The sequence below is a fragment of the Rhincodon typus genome, chromosome 3 (assembly GCF_021869965.1).
Source record: "Rhincodon typus isolate 14 chromosome 3, sRhiTyp1.1, whole genome shotgun sequence".
NCBI classification, from domain to species: Eukaryota; Metazoa; Chordata; class Chondrichthyes; order Orectolobiformes; family Rhincodontidae; genus Rhincodon; species Rhincodon typus.
This window is the reverse complement of record NC_063334.1, coordinates 29,604,752-29,623,415: the sequence shown is the minus strand read 5'-3', so window position 1 is coordinate 29,623,415 and position 18,664 is coordinate 29,604,752. Positions and strand designations below refer to the sequence as shown.

The 18,664-nt window shown below is 39.1% G+C and overlaps 1 protein-coding gene across 1 annotated transcript in view; it reads right to left on the bottom strand.

Moving 5' to 3' along the window:
• The window catches only part of ecpas (Ecm29 proteasome adaptor and scaffold), a 90,717-nt gene that overhangs the window by 8,573 nt on the left and 63,480 nt on the right, over positions 1-18,664 (bottom strand). The window contains exons 31-41 of the mRNA XM_048621275.1: positions 17,337-17,442; positions 16,784-16,831; positions 15,455-15,576; positions 11,449-11,599; positions 11,290-11,355; positions 9,125-9,214; positions 7,454-7,520; positions 6,519-6,610; positions 5,498-5,564; positions 2,727-2,918; positions 48-259 (exon numbers count right to left, since the gene is read on the bottom strand). Of these exons, the coding sequence (XP_048477232.1) occupies positions 48-259; positions 2,727-2,918; positions 5,498-5,564; positions 6,519-6,610; positions 7,454-7,520; positions 9,125-9,214; positions 11,290-11,355; positions 11,449-11,599; positions 15,455-15,576; positions 16,784-16,831; positions 17,337-17,442 (1,213 nt within the window). The remainder of the gene's footprint in view (positions 1-47; positions 260-2,726; positions 2,919-5,497; positions 5,565-6,518; positions 6,611-7,453; positions 7,521-9,124; positions 9,215-11,289; positions 11,356-11,448; positions 11,600-15,454; positions 15,577-16,783; positions 16,832-17,336; positions 17,443-18,664) is intronic.

Sequence of the window (18,664 nt, the reverse complement as noted above, 5' to 3'; positions counted from 1 at the left end):
TAAAGAAAATACAATTCTGTAATGTGGAATTAAATGAGATGTTCTACCTTTCCTGTCCACGTTCGACCAGACATTCCTTGTAAAAGTGCATTCAATATCAGTCCCAAGTACGGTGGAACCAAAGAGCCCGCTTGTTGTTTGGCAATGGATGCCATAGCAGTTGCCCCTTGTGCTTTCATCTTCCATGATTGGGATTGCAGTGCCTTTTGTGTAATAACAATCAATTCTTCCATGTATAATCGTATTCCACCAAAACTGCCTACAAACAAAGCACAAGTATCAACCTGTCAGTGCAAATCACAAATACAAAAACTGGTTCTCTAAAATGGCGCAGCCAAGTATAGCTTGATACACTATTTTGGCAATTAAGTGCAGATAAATACCAAGTCAATTATTTCTGCAAATATATCAAAACACAAAGCTGTAATCATACTTCTGATTGCCTTTTGTCTGCCATCACTCTGGCTGATGCTGTAAGTAAACAATAAACATGTAAAGTACTGTAAACCATCTTCAGTTAGAAGTCCAAAGTGAAGAATCCATCTTCAACTCCTCCAGAGATGTTACCAACACAGATCCCAGTCTTTATCCAATTCAAATCACCCCATATGTCAAAAAATGGTTAAGGTTTAGGCCCAGATTAGATTCTGTCTGAAGATTTACAATCCAGATCTAGCCTTGTCCCCTTTCAGGCTGTTCCAATAGAAGTAAAATGCTGTAATCCACTCAACAATGTATAAAACTTCACAGGTAAATCCTGTCTACAAAAAACAGGACAAACCCAATCTGGTCCCAGTTTCCGCTTAATCATTAATCAGTGTAAAGTGTTGTCAACAGGGCTATCAAGCAGCACTTACTTAGCAATAATCCTATCATGATGCCCAGGTTGGGTTTTGCGAGGCTTTGAACCTCAACACAGCCTTTCTCCAAATATGGACAAAACACAGAGGTTAGAATAACTGTTCTTGTCTTCAAAGCAGTATTGCACCAAGTGTAACATTAAGCAATCTGGTTATAATGGAAATCAGAGAAAATCTCCACTGATTAGAGTGATACCTAGCAAGAAGGAAGATGGTTGTGGTTGTTGAACATTGTTGCAGGAGTTCCTCAGGGCAGTGTCCTAAGCTCAACCATCTTCAGTTGTTTCATTACTGACCTTCTCTCCTAGTCTGTCCCTGCTTACATTAAGACCTGGACAACATTATTGCTTCTAAATAGCAAGTAACATTTATTACATGGTATTGACATGATCCAATGAGTGTCTGGTTGTTTCCTCTTGACATTCAAAAGGATCAACATCACCAAACCACCACCCCAATATTCTGAGAAGCATCATGGACCAGCCATATAAATTCTGTGGCTACAAGAGCAGGTCAGAGGCTGGGAATTCTGCAGCAAGTAACTTACTTCCTGATTCCCCAAAGCCTTTCCACCACCTGTAAGGCACAAGTCAGAAGTGTGACAGAATTCTGCCCAATTGCAACTCCAACAACACACATGAAGCTCTATGTTATCCAGGACAAAAGCAGCCTTGATCAGAACGCCTTCCACCGCTGCTGTACAGTGATAGCTGTGTGTACCTCCAGAAGACAGACTGCAGCAACTTGCAGCAGCTTCTTTGACAGCACCACCTGCTAGAACAAGCAGAGTACACACATTGGAATTATCATCTGCAAGTTTTCTTCCAAATGTCAAGAAATTTATCACATTTTTTTTTACTGTCACTGGGTCAAAATCCTGGAACTCCATTCCCTTCTGCAATGTGGGTGTGCATGTACCACATCGACAGCAGTGGTTTAAGAAAGCAGCTCAACACCACCTCCTCAAAGATGAAGTGGACAGGCATAAAATGCTGAACTCAGCAATGTCCTGATCTCATTAACAAATACAGCCTGTCTGGGCCGGGGAGGGAGACAGTGGTAGGAGGACAAATGTAGTGATGAAGGAGTAGAAGAGAGGGTATAACAGAGATAGAAAGAGGCCAACCACAAGTGGTATTTGGTTACAAGGGAAGATGCAGACAATTTGCTGTGAAGATCAGAAAATACAAATTATAGAATGGAGAAGCATAAAAATGTTGATTTTTTTGAGCAATAAATCATGAAATATCAAGAAGTTACATCAAATAGTGGATACAAAGGATCAGGTAATAATTGAATTGTAGTTTCAGACAATGGTCAAACTGTTTAACTCTTACAGTTTGACACATCTGAAGGCACTCAGTCATGCCTATTCTAGTCAATAACCCAGTTGTGTATCCACTGTTGTCTTTTTAGCAACTTCCTTTTGAAGCTAAAGACTGTTACAAATATTTTTTCTTCAAAGGCAAGACAACTTATCAATTGTGACTTGCTACATTGAATTCCTAGCTTCTAACCTGCTCTTATAGCCACAGTATTTATTTGGTTGGTCCAGTTCAGTTCCTGGTCAATAGCAGCTCCCAGAATTTTGGTAGTAGAGTGGATAGTGATAGTAATGCCACTGAATGTCAGTGGGAAGATGATGAGAATATCTCTTATTTGAATTGGTCAGTGTCTGATGCTAGTTTGATTCAAATGTTTCTTTCCAGTTACCAGCCCAAACCTGGATGTTATCCAGGTCTTGCTGCTTACAGGCAGTCTGCTCCGGTATCTGAAGAATGTGCAATCCTAACACTCTGTTTAAAAACAAGGATATCTTGTATACTGAACAGATTTAAACTTGTATAAATGAAGGCTTTTTTTTACCAGGTACATTTTCTTGCCATACTTCAGTCCAGAGGTCAGACTCATTGGTTTCCCCTTTATCTTCATCTGTGATTTCATGCATTCCAAGAAATGCAAGGGGCAAGGCGACGGCTGCATGGTGCTTGATTACATCAGGACTATGACGCGCAATTGCATGTACTGTCAGGGCACACGCCGATCGATAGACTTGCTCTGAAAATGCAGAAGATATGCCAATTCCTTAAAACTGTTAATTGGACAATGGACATTATTTAGTTAAATCACTTGCTCTTACAGATCCCCAGAAAGATACATGTACTGCTTCATACTCTTTCAGAGTACAAAAATAGTTTCCAAATTCAAATCGTCTCTCTTTTCAGCATCTACCTATTTAAAAATTAACAGAAATATGCTAGTGCAAAGGGTAAACCCACACAGAACAATACACCACGGGAGGAGGCCATTCTGTTCATCTTTGTGCTAGGTTTTTAGAAACAGGCATCCAATTAGTCTCACTTGCCTGACTTTTCCCCACAGTACTGCAAAATTTGCTCTTGTGTTTATCTAATTCCCTTTGACAAGCTACTACTCAATTTGCTTTCACCATGCTCTCAGGTACCACATTCCAGATCATAACTCTATGCAAAATTATTTTTCCTTGTCTCACCTTTGATTCTTTTGCCAGTTACCATAAATCTGGTTATTAATTATTTTGCTAATGGAAACAATTTCTTCTTATTTACTACCTCAGTGCCCTCTATGAAATCTCTCCTTAATTTTCATTGCTCTAATAAGAAGCTCCTCTATAACTGAAGTTCACATCCTGGTAAATCCACTCTGGATCTTCTCTAAGGCTATGCCATCCTTCCTTAAGTATATCACCAAGAATAAGATACAATGCTCCAGTTGGCACTTAACCAATAATTTACAAAGGTTTAGTATAACATCCTTGTTTTTGCACGTTATGCCTCTGGTTATCAAGATAAGGCTGTATTACTTATTTTTAAAACAGCAATTTGTCTTGCTGCTAAAATTTATGTTCATATACCTCCTGTGTCTCTGTTCCTATACCCTCTCTACAATAATAAGATTACATGCACTACGGAAAATAACTAAATGGAGAAAAGAAAGGGAAGACTGGGGGGGTGCAGATTCACAAATCACAAAGTTGCAAAGGTGAAGAATATATATCCACCATTTCTAAAAATAAAACTATTTCAGCTTTATAAAGTGCTGAATAAAGAAAGGCATTTGACAGACAGGTACCTAGGCCACTCAGGTATAATGAAAGCATGATAGGCAATATGAAGAGAGAATCTAAGGAGATATTAGAACAAACATTAAAGTTTACACAAACAGATCATTACAAATTGCAAAATGTTATGCTCAAAACCTGAGAGAAAAGGTATCATTACCTCTAGATGGCCTCTTCTCATTCTATCAAACTATAACACTGCACACTCTTCTGTGTACTGCTATATCCTGGTACATTTCACCAAATTGATTTGATCCTTCTGAAGCCCATCACCATTCTCATTCTTTACATTTCTGCATTTTATTTCATCTGCAAATAACCACTGTAGACTTGCCACCAATCTTGGGGGAAAAAAATCACTCACCACTACTTTCAGCTTGCTGTCTGTTTGCCATTGCATATCTACTCTCTCTCTGCCCCTTGAATCCAAGTCTATTATGTAGTACATTATAAATCGTCATTTGACATGCTTTGTACACATCAACTGCACTTCCATTTTCAACCTTTTCCATTACATCGTGTATAATAGCTAAAAGTTTTTTTTTCCTGAAGTCCATTCTTGTGCTTTTAAATAAAACAACTGCTGTTTTCAGCTTAGCAACCACTCTGTTGTTAAGTTATAGTTCATTGGTTTCAACAGCTATTAACGATGAAGGTCAACCGTAAACAGAGTGCAAGACACAAAGCATTAGTCAGTTGCTATAGATCTTATATAGAATTAAATGTTACTTTTATTACAATAGTTCTTCAATAGAAATTAAAGCAATTCAGATTTCACCTTCTCACCAATGCCTTTATTTTATGCGAGAGAAGTCTTGAAGGGAAATACTTCAGTATGCCTATTAATTTCTGATCACTATACACTAACTCTCAACTCTTTTCTCTCAGGTTTTGAGCCTAACATTTTGCAATTTGTAACGATCTATTTGTGTAAAGTTTAATGTTTGTTCTAATGTTTCCTTAGATTCTCTCTTCATATTGCCTTTCATGCTTTCATTATACCTGAGAGGCCTACGTACCTGTCTGTCAAATGCCTTGCTTTATTCAGCATTTTATAAAGCTGAAATAGTTTTAATTTTAGAAATGGTGGATATATATTCTTCACCTTTGCAATTTACTTTGTGATTTGTGAATCTGCACCTCCAGTCTTCCCTTCCTTTTCTCCATTTAGTTATTTTCCGTTGTGCATGTAATCTTATTATTCCTAACAGAATGTCCTCTCTCACATTTATCGATATTGAAGTGCATTTACCGATTACACATAATCTGAGCAAGTTTATTAATATCTTCCTTTACTTTAGTCTAATATTCCTATTAAACTGAACCACTCTGTCACCAGGCTCCAATTTGGCCTCATCTGTATTTATGACTGAAACACCTGACAAGCAACTAAGCACTCAAAGAAATTTAGAGTCCTATAAGACTGCAAATTGCTGACAACAATGGCAAACCAGTGCAACTGTGGTCGGATAAAATTTACATGGAAATCTCCATTAGAAATATCAACAGGAGATATAGCTCAGACAGATATATTTACCATCTTTTTCAAGGTACCAAGTGTTGAGTTTTTGAAATAGCTTTTCAGTGCTATTAGTCCGTGCTGTCTGTAAGATAATAGTCCTGGATTATTAAAAGAATCATGTGAAATATAAATATACAAAATCGACAGGGAGGAAAAGAACACGCAGTGCATTAAGCCAACCACACAGAATACTTAATGTCATGATTAGGCAACCATCCCACAAGCATGCCTATCCATTGACATCAGTACTGTGATCTCCTGGGGGAGTTGGAAAAGAAATCACAAGGCCAATCAGGACAACAATAATAAAACAATCTGGGAAGATCCTCTTTGAAATTAAGCAATCTAAACTACTTCACAGGACTGCACAGATCAATTAACCTTTTATTTATTGACATTTTGTAATATTTAGCGAGAAACAGGACTGGACGTGCAGAGTGCACGCATTCATCACTTGAGCTAGCAGCTTGTTCTCTTAGTCCAACATCCTGTGCAGGTTGGGGGTAAGAAAAAAAGATCTGTTCAATGTCTAAACTAGTCTTTCCCCTTTGTAATGTACATGTATGACTGCACTGCTTCTGGGCTTCCTCCACCTATTAGGAGGAACTGGTTAAGAAGAACACAGTCAAATCCTTTAACATATTTGCACACTGTTATCGAATCATCCCAAATTCTACACATTTCTAGAAGGATTTCTAATGCAAGTCTTTTAAGCCGTCTGAATAATTTAAGACTTTTAAATTGTGGATCATCCAAGAGAACAAGTTTTTGAACTTTGCTCCTACATTACTCAGCACGTAAGGGAACCAAAATTGGAAACAGATTTCCAAATTTAATCATCCACTGCTCTTTTATGTTAGATTGTTCTATTTGTGCAACCTAATGGTCTGTTTGCTTTGGTTCCAGTTTCTGACCATTAGTTACACAGATCAGCAATCTTTACAAAGTTACGGACTCTCTCAACCAACTTTAATTCTGTAAGGTGTACCATCCAAGTGCATGTTATTAGCATCCATAAAATACTGTTGATGCTTACCCGAATCAAATGACCTATTGCCACAGCGTATGCTTTTCTTATGACACTGCTACGATCATTTAAACCGGATAACAGGGCACTCATCAATTTACCTGTCAGCCATGAGAGAAAACAATGTTACAACGGAATCAGACAATACAAATACTTTCCCGTTTCACTCAACTAATTTGTCCTTTTTGAGGTGCATAGTTTCTTTCTCACTGTTGTAACAATTTCTTTTCAACTCAAGTGTTTAGGAAACATTAAAAAAAAAGACAGCAAATGTAATCACCTGACTTCGGAAGCACATTTATATAATTTGGAATGTCTGATGTAAGTGGATTCAATAGAAACTTCCAAAAAGAACTGAATACTTTGAAGAGGAAGTTTTGCCTCAGTAACAGGGAAAGAGAAGGGTACTAACTGGTTGGCCCTTTCAAAGAGCTGGCACAGCCATGTTCGGCCAAATGGCCTCCATTTGTGATTTCATGAATTCAATACGGAAAACAGATGAGAGTTAAATAATTATACTTATAAACCTAATGTAGTGTTCTCCTAAAATTTACGGTGGTGCAATGGCTCAGTGGTTAGCACTGCTGCCTCAGTCCCAGGGACCTAGGTTCGATTCCAACCTTATGTGACTCTGTGTGGAGTTTGCACATTCTCCCTATGTCTGTGTGGGTTTCCTCCAGGTGCTCCAGTTTCCTCCCACAGTCCAAAGATGTGCAGGTTAGGTGGATTGACCATGTTAAATTGCCTCATAATGTCCAGGGATGTGCAGGCTAGGTGGACTGGTCATGGGAGATGCAGGGTTACAGGGATAGGGTATGGCGGTGGGTCTGGGTGGGATGCTCTTCAGAGGGTCAGTGTGGACTTGATGGGCCAAGTGGCCTGCTTCCACACTATGGGGATTCTATGAAAATAAGCTCCATGCAGTAATGAGTCTTTATACTAACCTGCATAAGTATTTAAATCTTGTGGACATTTGGTTGTCAAAAAAACTACCACATGGGCACAACCTCCCTGTAAATTAGAACAGCAGATTAACCATTAAGATTAGCATTTTGATCATATTCATTGAAGATGATAAATTGATGGTTTTAATTAACAAATGATACTGAAAGGCATCATAGGTATATAATTACATATCAAAGCAACAGTCTCCAAAATTACATTAGGAATGAAGAAAATAACTTCCAGATTACTTCTCTCAAGTTCCTCTGTGCCTCAATTTGAAGATGCTAACTTTTGCTGGGGATAAAGGTAAAGTCAAAGTCGTCATAGTCCTACAGGACCACAGGGCTACTCTCTTAGAGAGAGAGATGATTGGCAGTGGTTTAACCCAAGGGTCACCACGTCTCAAACAAGGGGAAGAGGTTGGCAAAGATAGTCCTTCATAATGACCTCAGGTCAATGTGGGGACTGAACACATGCATCAGCATCATTTGAGTCACAAACCGGCCAACCACCAACTGAGCTAACCAATCTCAATGGGCAATTGCACAGACACTTGTAATTCTCCAATATTTAACTCATAAGCATTTTTCATTCATTAGCCTGGATTGTAGCTTTTTGGGAAGATGTGAGACACTATGGAGTCTAGGAGAGAGTGTGAAGGAAGTAGTATTACAGCACTTTATTACACGTGCACCTTTCAGCAGGGATTACATAATAAATACTACTGAACCAAATGTTACTGGAGCCAATTGCAACACTCTTACCTAACATCAACCCAACTGAAATCAGTCAATGTGACAGAGACCAGGAATTCTTAGAATTCTATCTGGTTCTAGGCATCGTACTCTAAGAAGTTTGTGAAAACACTGGAAAGTGTGCAGAAAAGATTATGAGAATTGTCCTGAGCACAAGAGACTTGAGTTATGAGCACAGACTGGAGCAGATGCAACTGTTCTCTTTAAAGAAGGTTGAGAGATTTGAGACAAGCGTTCAAAATCGCAAGGGTCTAGAAAGCTTATTCAGTGTGAAACATTTCTCTCTGAAAAAAGGTTTGAGAAATAAAGGACGTACTTTAAGATGAATGGCAGAAGAAGCAATGATGACATGAGAAAAAAAAACAATTTTACACCATGATCTGGAGTGTGTTGACTATGAGTGTGAGGGAAGCAAACTGAATTGTGGCTTTCCAAAGGGAGTTGGATAATTATCTCAAGAGAAAAAAAGAATTGCAGGATTCTGAAGGCAAAATAGTGGTAATTGCTGAGTAATTCTTGCAGAGAAGTCATATGGACACAACTGGCTTAATGACCTCCTTCTATAATCCAAATTCAAGTTATAAATTTTACACTTTACATGATTAGGTTTTACACAGGGTGGCAGATTTATCCACTGAAGGCAAAGGGGAATAATCTCATTAAAATACTAGGTAAATACTTTGCCTTTTCACTGCTACAATGCTGATGGGCTCATCACAATGAGTAGTTAAGGGCACTAAATCTCACAGATGAAGCAACATGGATATTCAAAAAGCAGGTTGTTGGTTTCTCAGCAGTCCACGCATTCAATTTATGAGGGATACTTAGAATTATGCAAGTGTGTTTAAGATTAACATACAAGCATGACTAACTATATTTGTTGCATGTATCTTTTTGTCGTATTTTAAGACTCACTTTGGTTCCAAGGCCAACGCCACTCCTCAGCAGTTCGCACAACTTTGGGACTAATTCTCCGAGAACAGAAGCATCTAGATGTTGGAGACACTATAAAACACAAAAGATTCAGGCAAGAATGGAAACATACCTCTCATGTTGTCAGTTGTGAATTGTAAATTCTTAATTATTAATCTTGTAGACGGGGTAAATAGTGTGACTTTAATATTGTCAAAGAGCACATAAGATCATAAAGTATGTAAAGAAAAAGATTGTTGAAAACTAATGTAGCTCCCTTACAGTCAGAAACGGGGAAATTTATAATAGGGAACAAAGAAATGGCTGACAATCTAAATTCATACTGTGCTTTTGTCTTCACAAAGTTGGACACTAATAATGTATCAGAAATGATGGGGAACACAGGGCATGGTAAGAGGGAGGAAGTGAAGCAAATCTATATTAGTAGAGAATTGGTGTTGGAGAAATTGGTGCAATTGAAGGCTGACAAATCCCCAGGGCCTGATAATCTGCATCCCAGAGTTGTCAAGAAACTGCACCTAGAAATAGTAGATGTATTGGTAGTCATCTTCCAAGATTCTTTAGACTCTGGAACACTTCTTATAGATGGAGGCTAGCTAATGTAATCTGACTATTAAAGAATGGAAGTAGAGAGAAAACAGGGAATTATAGATCAATGAGACTGACGTTCGTTGTGAGGAAGATGCTAGAGTCCACCATCAAGGATTGTGTAGCAGGGCAACTGGAAAATGGTGATAGAATCAGACGCAGTCAGCATGGATTTTCAAAAAGGAAATCATGCCAGACAAATCTACCAGAATTCTTTGAGAGTACAACTAGCAGAGTTGATCAGGAAAGCCAATAGATGTGGTTTATTTGGACTTTCAGAAAGCTTTTGACAAAGTCCCATGTAAGAGACTAATGTGTAAAATTAAAACACATGGGATTGGGGGTTGTGTTTTGAGATGGACTGAAAATTGGCTATCAGAAAGAAAACAGAGTGGGATCAAATGGATCTTTCTCTGAATGGCAAGCAGTGACTAATGGGGTACTACAGGGATTGGTATTGGGACCCCAGCTATTCACAATATATGTTAATGATTTAGATGAGGGAACTAAATACAACATCCCAGAATTTGAAGATGACACAAACCTGTGTGGAAAGTGACCTGTGATTTGGACAGGCTGAGTGAGTGGGCAAATACATGGCAGACTTAGCATTATGTGGATAAATGTGGGGTTATTCACTTTGGTAGCAAAAAATAGGAAGGTAGATTATTTTTTGATTAGTTGTAAATTGAGAGAGGGGAATGCTCAATGAGTGCCCTTGTGCACCAGTTGCTGAAAGTGCCCGCCCAAAAGCAGCAAACAGTAAAAGAAGGCAAACTGTGTGTTGGCCTTCATAGAGAGAAGATTTGAGTACAGGAACAAGGATGTTTTTCTGAAATGATACAAGGTATTGGTGGGGCCACACCTGGAGTACTGTATACAGTTTTGGTCCTTATCAGAGGAAAGATGTTCTTGCTATAGAGGGAGTGAGAGAAGATTTACCAAATTGAGCAAGGCTTACACACAAGGAGAGATTGAGTTGGGTAGGATTGTGTTCATTGGAGTTTAGAAAAGTGACAGGGACATAGGAATCTATAAAATTCTAACAGGACTAGGCAGGTTAGACGCAAGAAGGATGTTCCCAATGGTTGGGGAGTCCAGAATCAGGGGCACATTTTAAGGATTGGGGTAAGCCTTTTAGGGCTGAGCTGAGGAGAATTTCTTCACCCAGAGAGTGGTAAGCCTGTGGAATTTGCAACCACAGAAAGTGGTTCAGGCCGAAACATTGTGTGTTTTCAAAAAGGAGGTAGATGTAGTTCTGTAGCTAAAAAGGCTCAGTGGATAAGGTGAAGGCCAGGACTAGGGTATTGAGTTCGATGACGTTCTGTACTGAATGGTGCAGCAGACTTGAGAGGTCAAATGGCCTACTCCTGCTCCTATCTTCTATATTAACCAAGAGAAATGATTAGACTTGTGGAAGGGGTAATTTTAAAACCAGAATTTTGCAAATATATACTACTATATCACCAATATTCAAAATTATGTCAGATCTTAGCCAAGACAGTTTCGTTTGGTCTGCAGATTAACATAACAATTAAACTTCAGCTTTTTGTACCTACCATGTTGATGGTCTCCATCATTGGAGACGATTTAGCTGCACTAAGTCTGGCACTGTCCATAGTAGCCTAATATTAACATAAAAAAACAAAATGTTCATTAAGTCAAGCAAACTTATTACAAAACAGACGGTACAATATAAATTCAATATCATACTTCACCTTTTCTTGTTCTGTAGCACGTAGACTCAAATAATTGAGGACCTGTGGCTCAAGAACACTTAGTGATTCCAACAAGGTGGGGATAAGTCTTGCTGCATGTGGCTTTAACAGTGTCCCTGCGTTTTTGCTAATTTTCACAAGGGTATTGATACTATTTAAAGAAAACAGATTGATTACTGATGAAAATTACATTCTAATAAAATTGAAGTATCTAGAAAATATAAATCACTTTACTTGATTACAACACATTTTTCGCCTTCATCAGAGGCTGCACTGAGGATGTTACCAAGCACGGTAACGAAACGTCTGCAGAACAACAAACCAGCTCGGCGAGCCAACCAACCTCAACACATTTTTCGTAATTATATCCTTATGAGCTTTACAAAATTGAAGAGGAATGCACAAAGTGACATAGGTACTCTAAGCAGATTGGAACATTGCCAACAAATGTCAAGTTCTCAGTGGGGATAAGAGAAGCTACATTTTAGTGCTAAGTCAAAACAAATCCAAACTGCATAGCAATATAGTTTGCTAATTAAATATAAACCCCTTCCTGAACTTATTTAAGAACTAAATCTGAAGTTAATGATCTTGGCACATCTGGACAAAACAAATAGCCTTTACTTGTGCAACTTAATGGAACCTAAAATCTTGATTAAATCTCTTCTTGGCCTTCTCTGTAGCAGTTGAAATTGTTCAAATATCAATGGCCCGTATATTCTGTTAGCCATTCGATGTTCTGCTGATGTCTTTTGCAACCACTTCGCGTTTGCCAAAAATTCTCATATTACCACCAAATTTTGGTTGCTGTCTTGCTGTGTGTCTGAGCCCGCATAATTTACACTCCATGAAAATGATTAAAAACGGCCGTGATCATCACCTCAGATCTAGGATAAGCCGCTTCCATTACATGAAATGCACGTTGACCCTAATCCTTTGTTCCTTGCTCAACCGATTTTCCATTCAATTTGCTAAATTTCCTTCTATACCATATTTCTAATTTCTCCATCAAGTTACCTGAGAGACATTTTAGTGAATAGCTTCTGAAAATTCATTTCAGATGCTTTTTCAAATGATTTCTTTTTGATAAATTCACACTGGTTGTACTAATTATTATAGATTTGAAATGCAAAAATTTGATTCTAAACCATAGATTATGAATTTTCACCGACTTATTAGTCTAATCAGGTGCCATCATCTTTCCATTTCTGAATTGGTGCTACACTGGTTATGCTCCAGAGTCCCAGAACACGCTATCTATCTAAGGAGGCTGTAAAAGTTGTCAGGGCCTATTGTTTTTCACCATTTTGACTTCCTTCCACTGGCCTTGAGTTTACGTTATCAGGCCCTGATGTCTAACCACCTTAAAGTTCTGTTAAATCTGCCAGAATCAAATCATTTTCTCAAATGACAATCAGTTCAAATTGTTATAAACACTCCACCAGTTTACCTACTTCTGTTTCTTTTAATATTTGCAAATGCTAAAGAATGTTTATTTCATTCTTATTTGGGAAATTCTCCCAATTAAAATCTGTTCCCACCATCTCACCACTGAGCTCAGCAGTCTCAAACTGCAGTGTCTGGTCCTGTTTTGCTTCCTTTCTCTTTGTTGATTTTGGTTTTCCTCTTTAGCTTTTGGAAGACAGCTATTTGTGGTTTGACCATTCACACCTTCTCCAGACATAATTTTTGCTTTTTCACTTGTTCCTTTTCCACTCTCTTTGGCCTTCCAGTACCTACCATGTGGTCACCAATCTCTCCTGCCTTCCATTCTACCACTGACCTACCCTTTTATTCCTTTTTCCATCTTTTTACTTGCTGGAACCTGTTAAATTCCAACCTTTCCCAATTCTCTTCATAGAATCCCCACAGGGCAGAAGCAGGACATTTGGGCCATCAAGTCTACACCAACCCTCTGAACGCCCATGCAGATCCACACCCCCTCCCCCACCCTATCCCTATACCCCTGCACTCCCCTCAGCTAATCCACTTAATCTGCACATCCTTTGACACTATGAGCAATTTAGCTTGGCCAATCCCCCTAACCTGCACATTTTTGGACCGTGGGAGGAAACACATGCAGACACGGGGAGAATGTGCAAACTCCACACAGACAGTTGCCCAAGGGTGGAATCAAACCCAGGTTCCTGGCGCTGTGAGGCATCAATGCTAACCACTGAGCCACCGTGCTGCCTTTCTAATGAAAGGCCATCAAATCTGAAACATTATTCGTTTCTCTTCCACAAATGCTGCCAGAGCTGCTGAGCATCTCAAGAATTTTCTGCTTCTATTTCATTTTGAAAACCTGATGGAAACTTAGGTCCAACAATGTCGGAAGGGTGAATGAAAAAGACCAAATAGTACTGATTACGTGAAACTTTCTTTAAAGCATAATATATAACCAACCGTATCTCTTTTTGAATATTTCACAACACTAATGACATTCATTCAACTGTCTTCACTGCAGAAAACCTCCCAAAGATATTTGAAAATTGAAAGATGAAAAGGGAGAGAATAAAAATAATCATCACCATAGAAAAGGAACTGTGAATACTAACAGACCTAAACACTGACAAGTCCCCAGGTCCCAATGGCCTGCACCCTCAGGTCTTAAGTATTTCAAGGTATTGGAGTTACTGGTTCTAATCTTCCAAAATTCCTTAGACTCAACAATGGTCCCAGCAGAGTGGAAAACAACAAATATATCACATCATCCAAGAAAGGAGGAGAAAAGAAAGGACAGAGATACAAAGTAGGAAACTGCAGGCCAGCTATCCTAACATCTGTCAAAGGAAATTGCTAGAATGAATTACTGAGGAGGTTATAGCAAGATGCTTAGAAAATTATATAATGGAATTAGGCAGAGTCAATGTGGCTTTGCAAAAAGAATTGATTAACTAACAGGAAACAGAGATTAGGGTTAAAAGGATCTTTTTCAGATCAGCAAACTGTAACTAGTGGAATCCCCAGGGATCAGCACTGAAGGCCAAACTATTTAAAATCTTTATTAATGACTTGAATGAAGAAATCAAACACATTGCAAGCGAATTTGCTGACAACGCCAAGTAGGAAAGTAAGTTAAGAAGAGGTGAGGACGAGAAATATGGACAGGTTAAGTGAGTGAGCAAAAGGTTGGCACATGGATTGTAACATGGGAAAATGTGAAATTATCCACTTTGGGAGAAAGAACTGAAGAGCATTACACTACTCAAATGTAAAGAGATTGTAGAACTCAGCAGTAAAGTGGGATCTGGATGACCTGGCACATGAATCACAAGAAGGTAGCATATAGGTACAGCACGTGATTATGATGCCAAATGGGATGTTAGTGCTTAATGGAAGGGAGATGGAATATAGTTGTTGGGATGTTTTACTGCAGCTGCACAGGGTCTTACCGAGATCACTGCGTCCAGTTTAAGTCTCCTTTTTGAAAGAATAATTGCATTAGAAGCTATTCAGAAAGTTAACTGGGCTTATTCCTGAGATGAAAGACTCCTGAAGAAAGATTGAACAAGTTGGGCCTATAGCCACTGGGGTTTAGACAAATGAGAAGTGATCTTATTGAATCATCTAAGAATCTGAGGGGATTTGATTTGCTGTATACAGGGAGGAAGTTCTCTCTTGTAAAAGGGTTTCCTTTTTAAAACAAATATGGAGAATATTTTTCTCTCAGAGTTGCTAGTTTGTGGAATTCTCCAATCTAGAAGGCAGTGAAGCCTGAATCATTGAATTTATTCAAGGCTGTGTTAAATAACCTTTTGATAGATAAGGGAATTAAGTGTTATGGAAGACAGGCAGGAAAGATCATAAACAGATTAACTCTGATCTTGATGAATGGTGGAGCAGCCTCAAAGGATCAAATTGCCTATTCCTGCTTCTAATTTCTTTATACCTGTGCTCACTACAGAATTAAGATGTTAGGTCTATTCAAGACTTAGATAAATTATTGAAGGTGACTCAATTTTTTTGCTCCTCCACTGTGATTTCATGGTATAGAAGTACATACCTTAGGGATTGAACTTCTGTCACAGGGCTCATAATGCCTTTCTCCAACAAGCAAGGTAAAAGCACAGCAATAACTTGCTGACCAGCAGCACCATTGGAAGGTTCACAGATACGTATGCACACCTATGAAAGAAAACAACTTAGCCACAGTGGCAGAGAAAGCATATTAACTTCTTTATAACTGAAATTTTGAAAATATTCACTTTATACCAAATGCACAAGAGTCTTAGCCACTCTCTTGCCCTTCATCAACATGGGAAGTCTTTGTCCACACACCCCTCATGACTTCACGTCAGCTCAGAGCTATGAGAACAATAACGAAGCCCAATCGGATATATCATCCGCAACCTCGTCTTGTACGGTAGACATTCATGTGAGAATTTAATAAATGTCTTTGGAAATCCAAATTTATTGGCATCTACTGGTTTCTTATTCTCCACCTTGCTTGTTATATCCTCAAAGAAATCTAATAAATTTGCCAAACAGGGTTTCTCTTTCACAAAACTATGTGGATTCTGCCTAATTGGATAATGGTTTTCTATACATCCTGCTATTTCCTTCTTAACAATGGATTCTAGCATGTTTTGAATGACAGATGTTAGGCAAAGGGCGTATAGTTTCCTGCTTTGTGTCTCTCTCCTTTTTGAAAGTTACTTTTGTATTTTCCAATCCATTAAGACCTTCCCATAAACTCAGGATGCATTCAATAACTCTGCTGACACTTGTATTAAAATTCATGGAAACAAATCTTCAAGTCTAGGGGATTTGTCAGCTTTAGACCCGTTAGTTTACCTAGTCTACTTTCTCCACTGATTTTGATTGATTTAAGTTCCTCTCCCCATTTTGGCACACCTCTCCTGTAGCTCCTAGATTTTCTACTAAACTCAGGATGCTGTTTTTGTCTTCTACCATTGAAAACAGATACTAAATACGCATTCAGTCTCTGCCATTTCTTTGCTCCCCATTATTAATTCTCCAGTCTCAACCTCCAAGGGACCAACGTTAGTTTTCAGTGTTCTCTAAGAATATAAAAAGGAAAACAAGCTTTTACTGAGGCTCTACGCTTAATGTCAAATTAGCTCCTGTGAAACACATTGGGATTTTTTAAACTACATCATCTGAAAAATATGGTGGCTCGACAAGTCACATGCCCTCTTACTATCTAGATGGTTGAAAATCCAATACTGCAAAGACCTGAAGCTTCAACTGTTTAATGTTAACGAGATTACCAAAGCCTTAAATTTTTCTCTCATTTAATAGCATACTACTAGTAACAGAAAATAAAGTAAGTTCTATCCAGACGTATGCAAACTACAAGCAATACCCTTACCTTACTCAAGGTTTTAAGTGCAGAATCTGCAGCCTTACGAACAGACTCCTGTTAAACAAATTAGATCACTCAGTTGAAGAGTAAAGGTATTCACACCCTCAACAAGAAATTTTCAATTTTCAACTTTTCACAAGAAGTTGAAGTGTATAATATTTTCCTAATCACATCAATTTTCTCCCATATAGACAGTTGCTCATGCCGGCCTGTGGTTGTTCGGATGACCATCCTCAAGAATTTCAAGCAAGTGGCCACTTTTTGTTTGCAAATCAATGTTGACAGGTTATTTTCAGTGGCATCATGGCCGAAAATAATCCTACTTGATGGGGCCAATATTTCCTTCACTATATATAAAAACAATTAAGATTGGTGAGGGAACCTTGCTTACGAATAGCCTGTTTTTTCCTTATGCCACACATCTTAATTGCCAAGTGTCGCCCATCCGAACAATGTAGAGGGAACACAGGAGGGGTACCACAATCTTCAACCTTATCTACAGAGTAGCATTTTCTGTGCAAAAACACCTTGGAAGAATATCTGACGTTATTTTCTGTACCTTTATATCATCACGCACTCTGAAGAGCGTTTCCCATATTTCTGTAAGTCGGTCAACGATGTCATCCACTTGTCTTCCCTGCAGTAGGTCACTAATTGCTAAACAGCTGTAAAATGATAGTTATGAGAGAGAATACAATTGGACAAAGCTATATTCTTCTTTGGGAGCAGAACAGGCACTTTTCTGTTCTCAAGGATGATTGAAAAATGCTTAGAACATTAATAACTCATTTTAAACTCAAACATCATAGTTCTGTTGCAAGATGAACAAAAAGAAATTCTGTACAATGGCACAATCTGCATTTAGTAGGTAAATGATAAAACAAAAAAGAGAGTTATACAAGCCAACATTCCAGGACAAAATCTTACAAGCGTCTTTTATCAGTTTTTTTCTGTGGCCCAGTGTAACAGTGCCATCCAACATTAGGAGGTTGTGAATTCAAGCTCTATCCAAGGGCCCTAGGCACAAATCTAGGCTGACACTCCTGTGCTGCAATGACAGAGGTGCTATCTTTTGGATAAGATGTTAACTTTGGCCCATGTGCTTTCTCAGGTGGAAGGTTGGGACACCATTGCACTATTCAAAGAGCTGTGGATTTTTGATGCAACTTAGCCGGTACTTATTTCCTCATGAATGTCATTTAAACAGATTATCTGGTCACTGTCACATTGCCACTAATTGGATCAGAGATAGTAGGAACTGCAGATGCTGGAGAATCCGAGACAACAAGGTGCAGGGCTGGATGAACACAGCAGGCCAAGCAGCATCATAGGAGCAGAGAGGCTGACGTTTCGGGCCTAGACCCTTCATCAGAAAAGGGGGAGGGGAAGGGGGTTTTGAAATAAATAGGGAGAGAGTGGGAGGCGGATAGAAGAGGGATAGAGGAGAGGATAGGTGGAGAGGAAACAAACAGGTCGAAGAGGCGGGGATGGGGCCAGGAAAGGTGAGTGTAGGTAGGGAGTTAGGAAGGGGATAGGTCAGTCCAGGGAGGACGGACAGGTCAAGGGGGCGGGATGAGGTTGGTCGGTAGGAGATGGAGGTGCGGCTTGAGGTGGGAGGAGGGGATAGGTGGGAGGAAGAACAGGTTAGGGAGGCAGGGACGAGTTGGACTGGTTTTGGGATGCGGTGGGGGGAGGGGAGATTTTGAAACTTGTGAAATCCACATTGATACCATTGGGCTGCAGGGTTCCCAAGCGGAATATGAGTTGCTGTTCCTGCAACCTTCGGGTGGCATCGTTGTGGCACTGCAGGAGGCCCAGGATGGACATGTCGTCTGAGGAATGGGAGGGGGAGTTGAAATGGTTCGCGACTGGGAGGTGCAGTTGTTT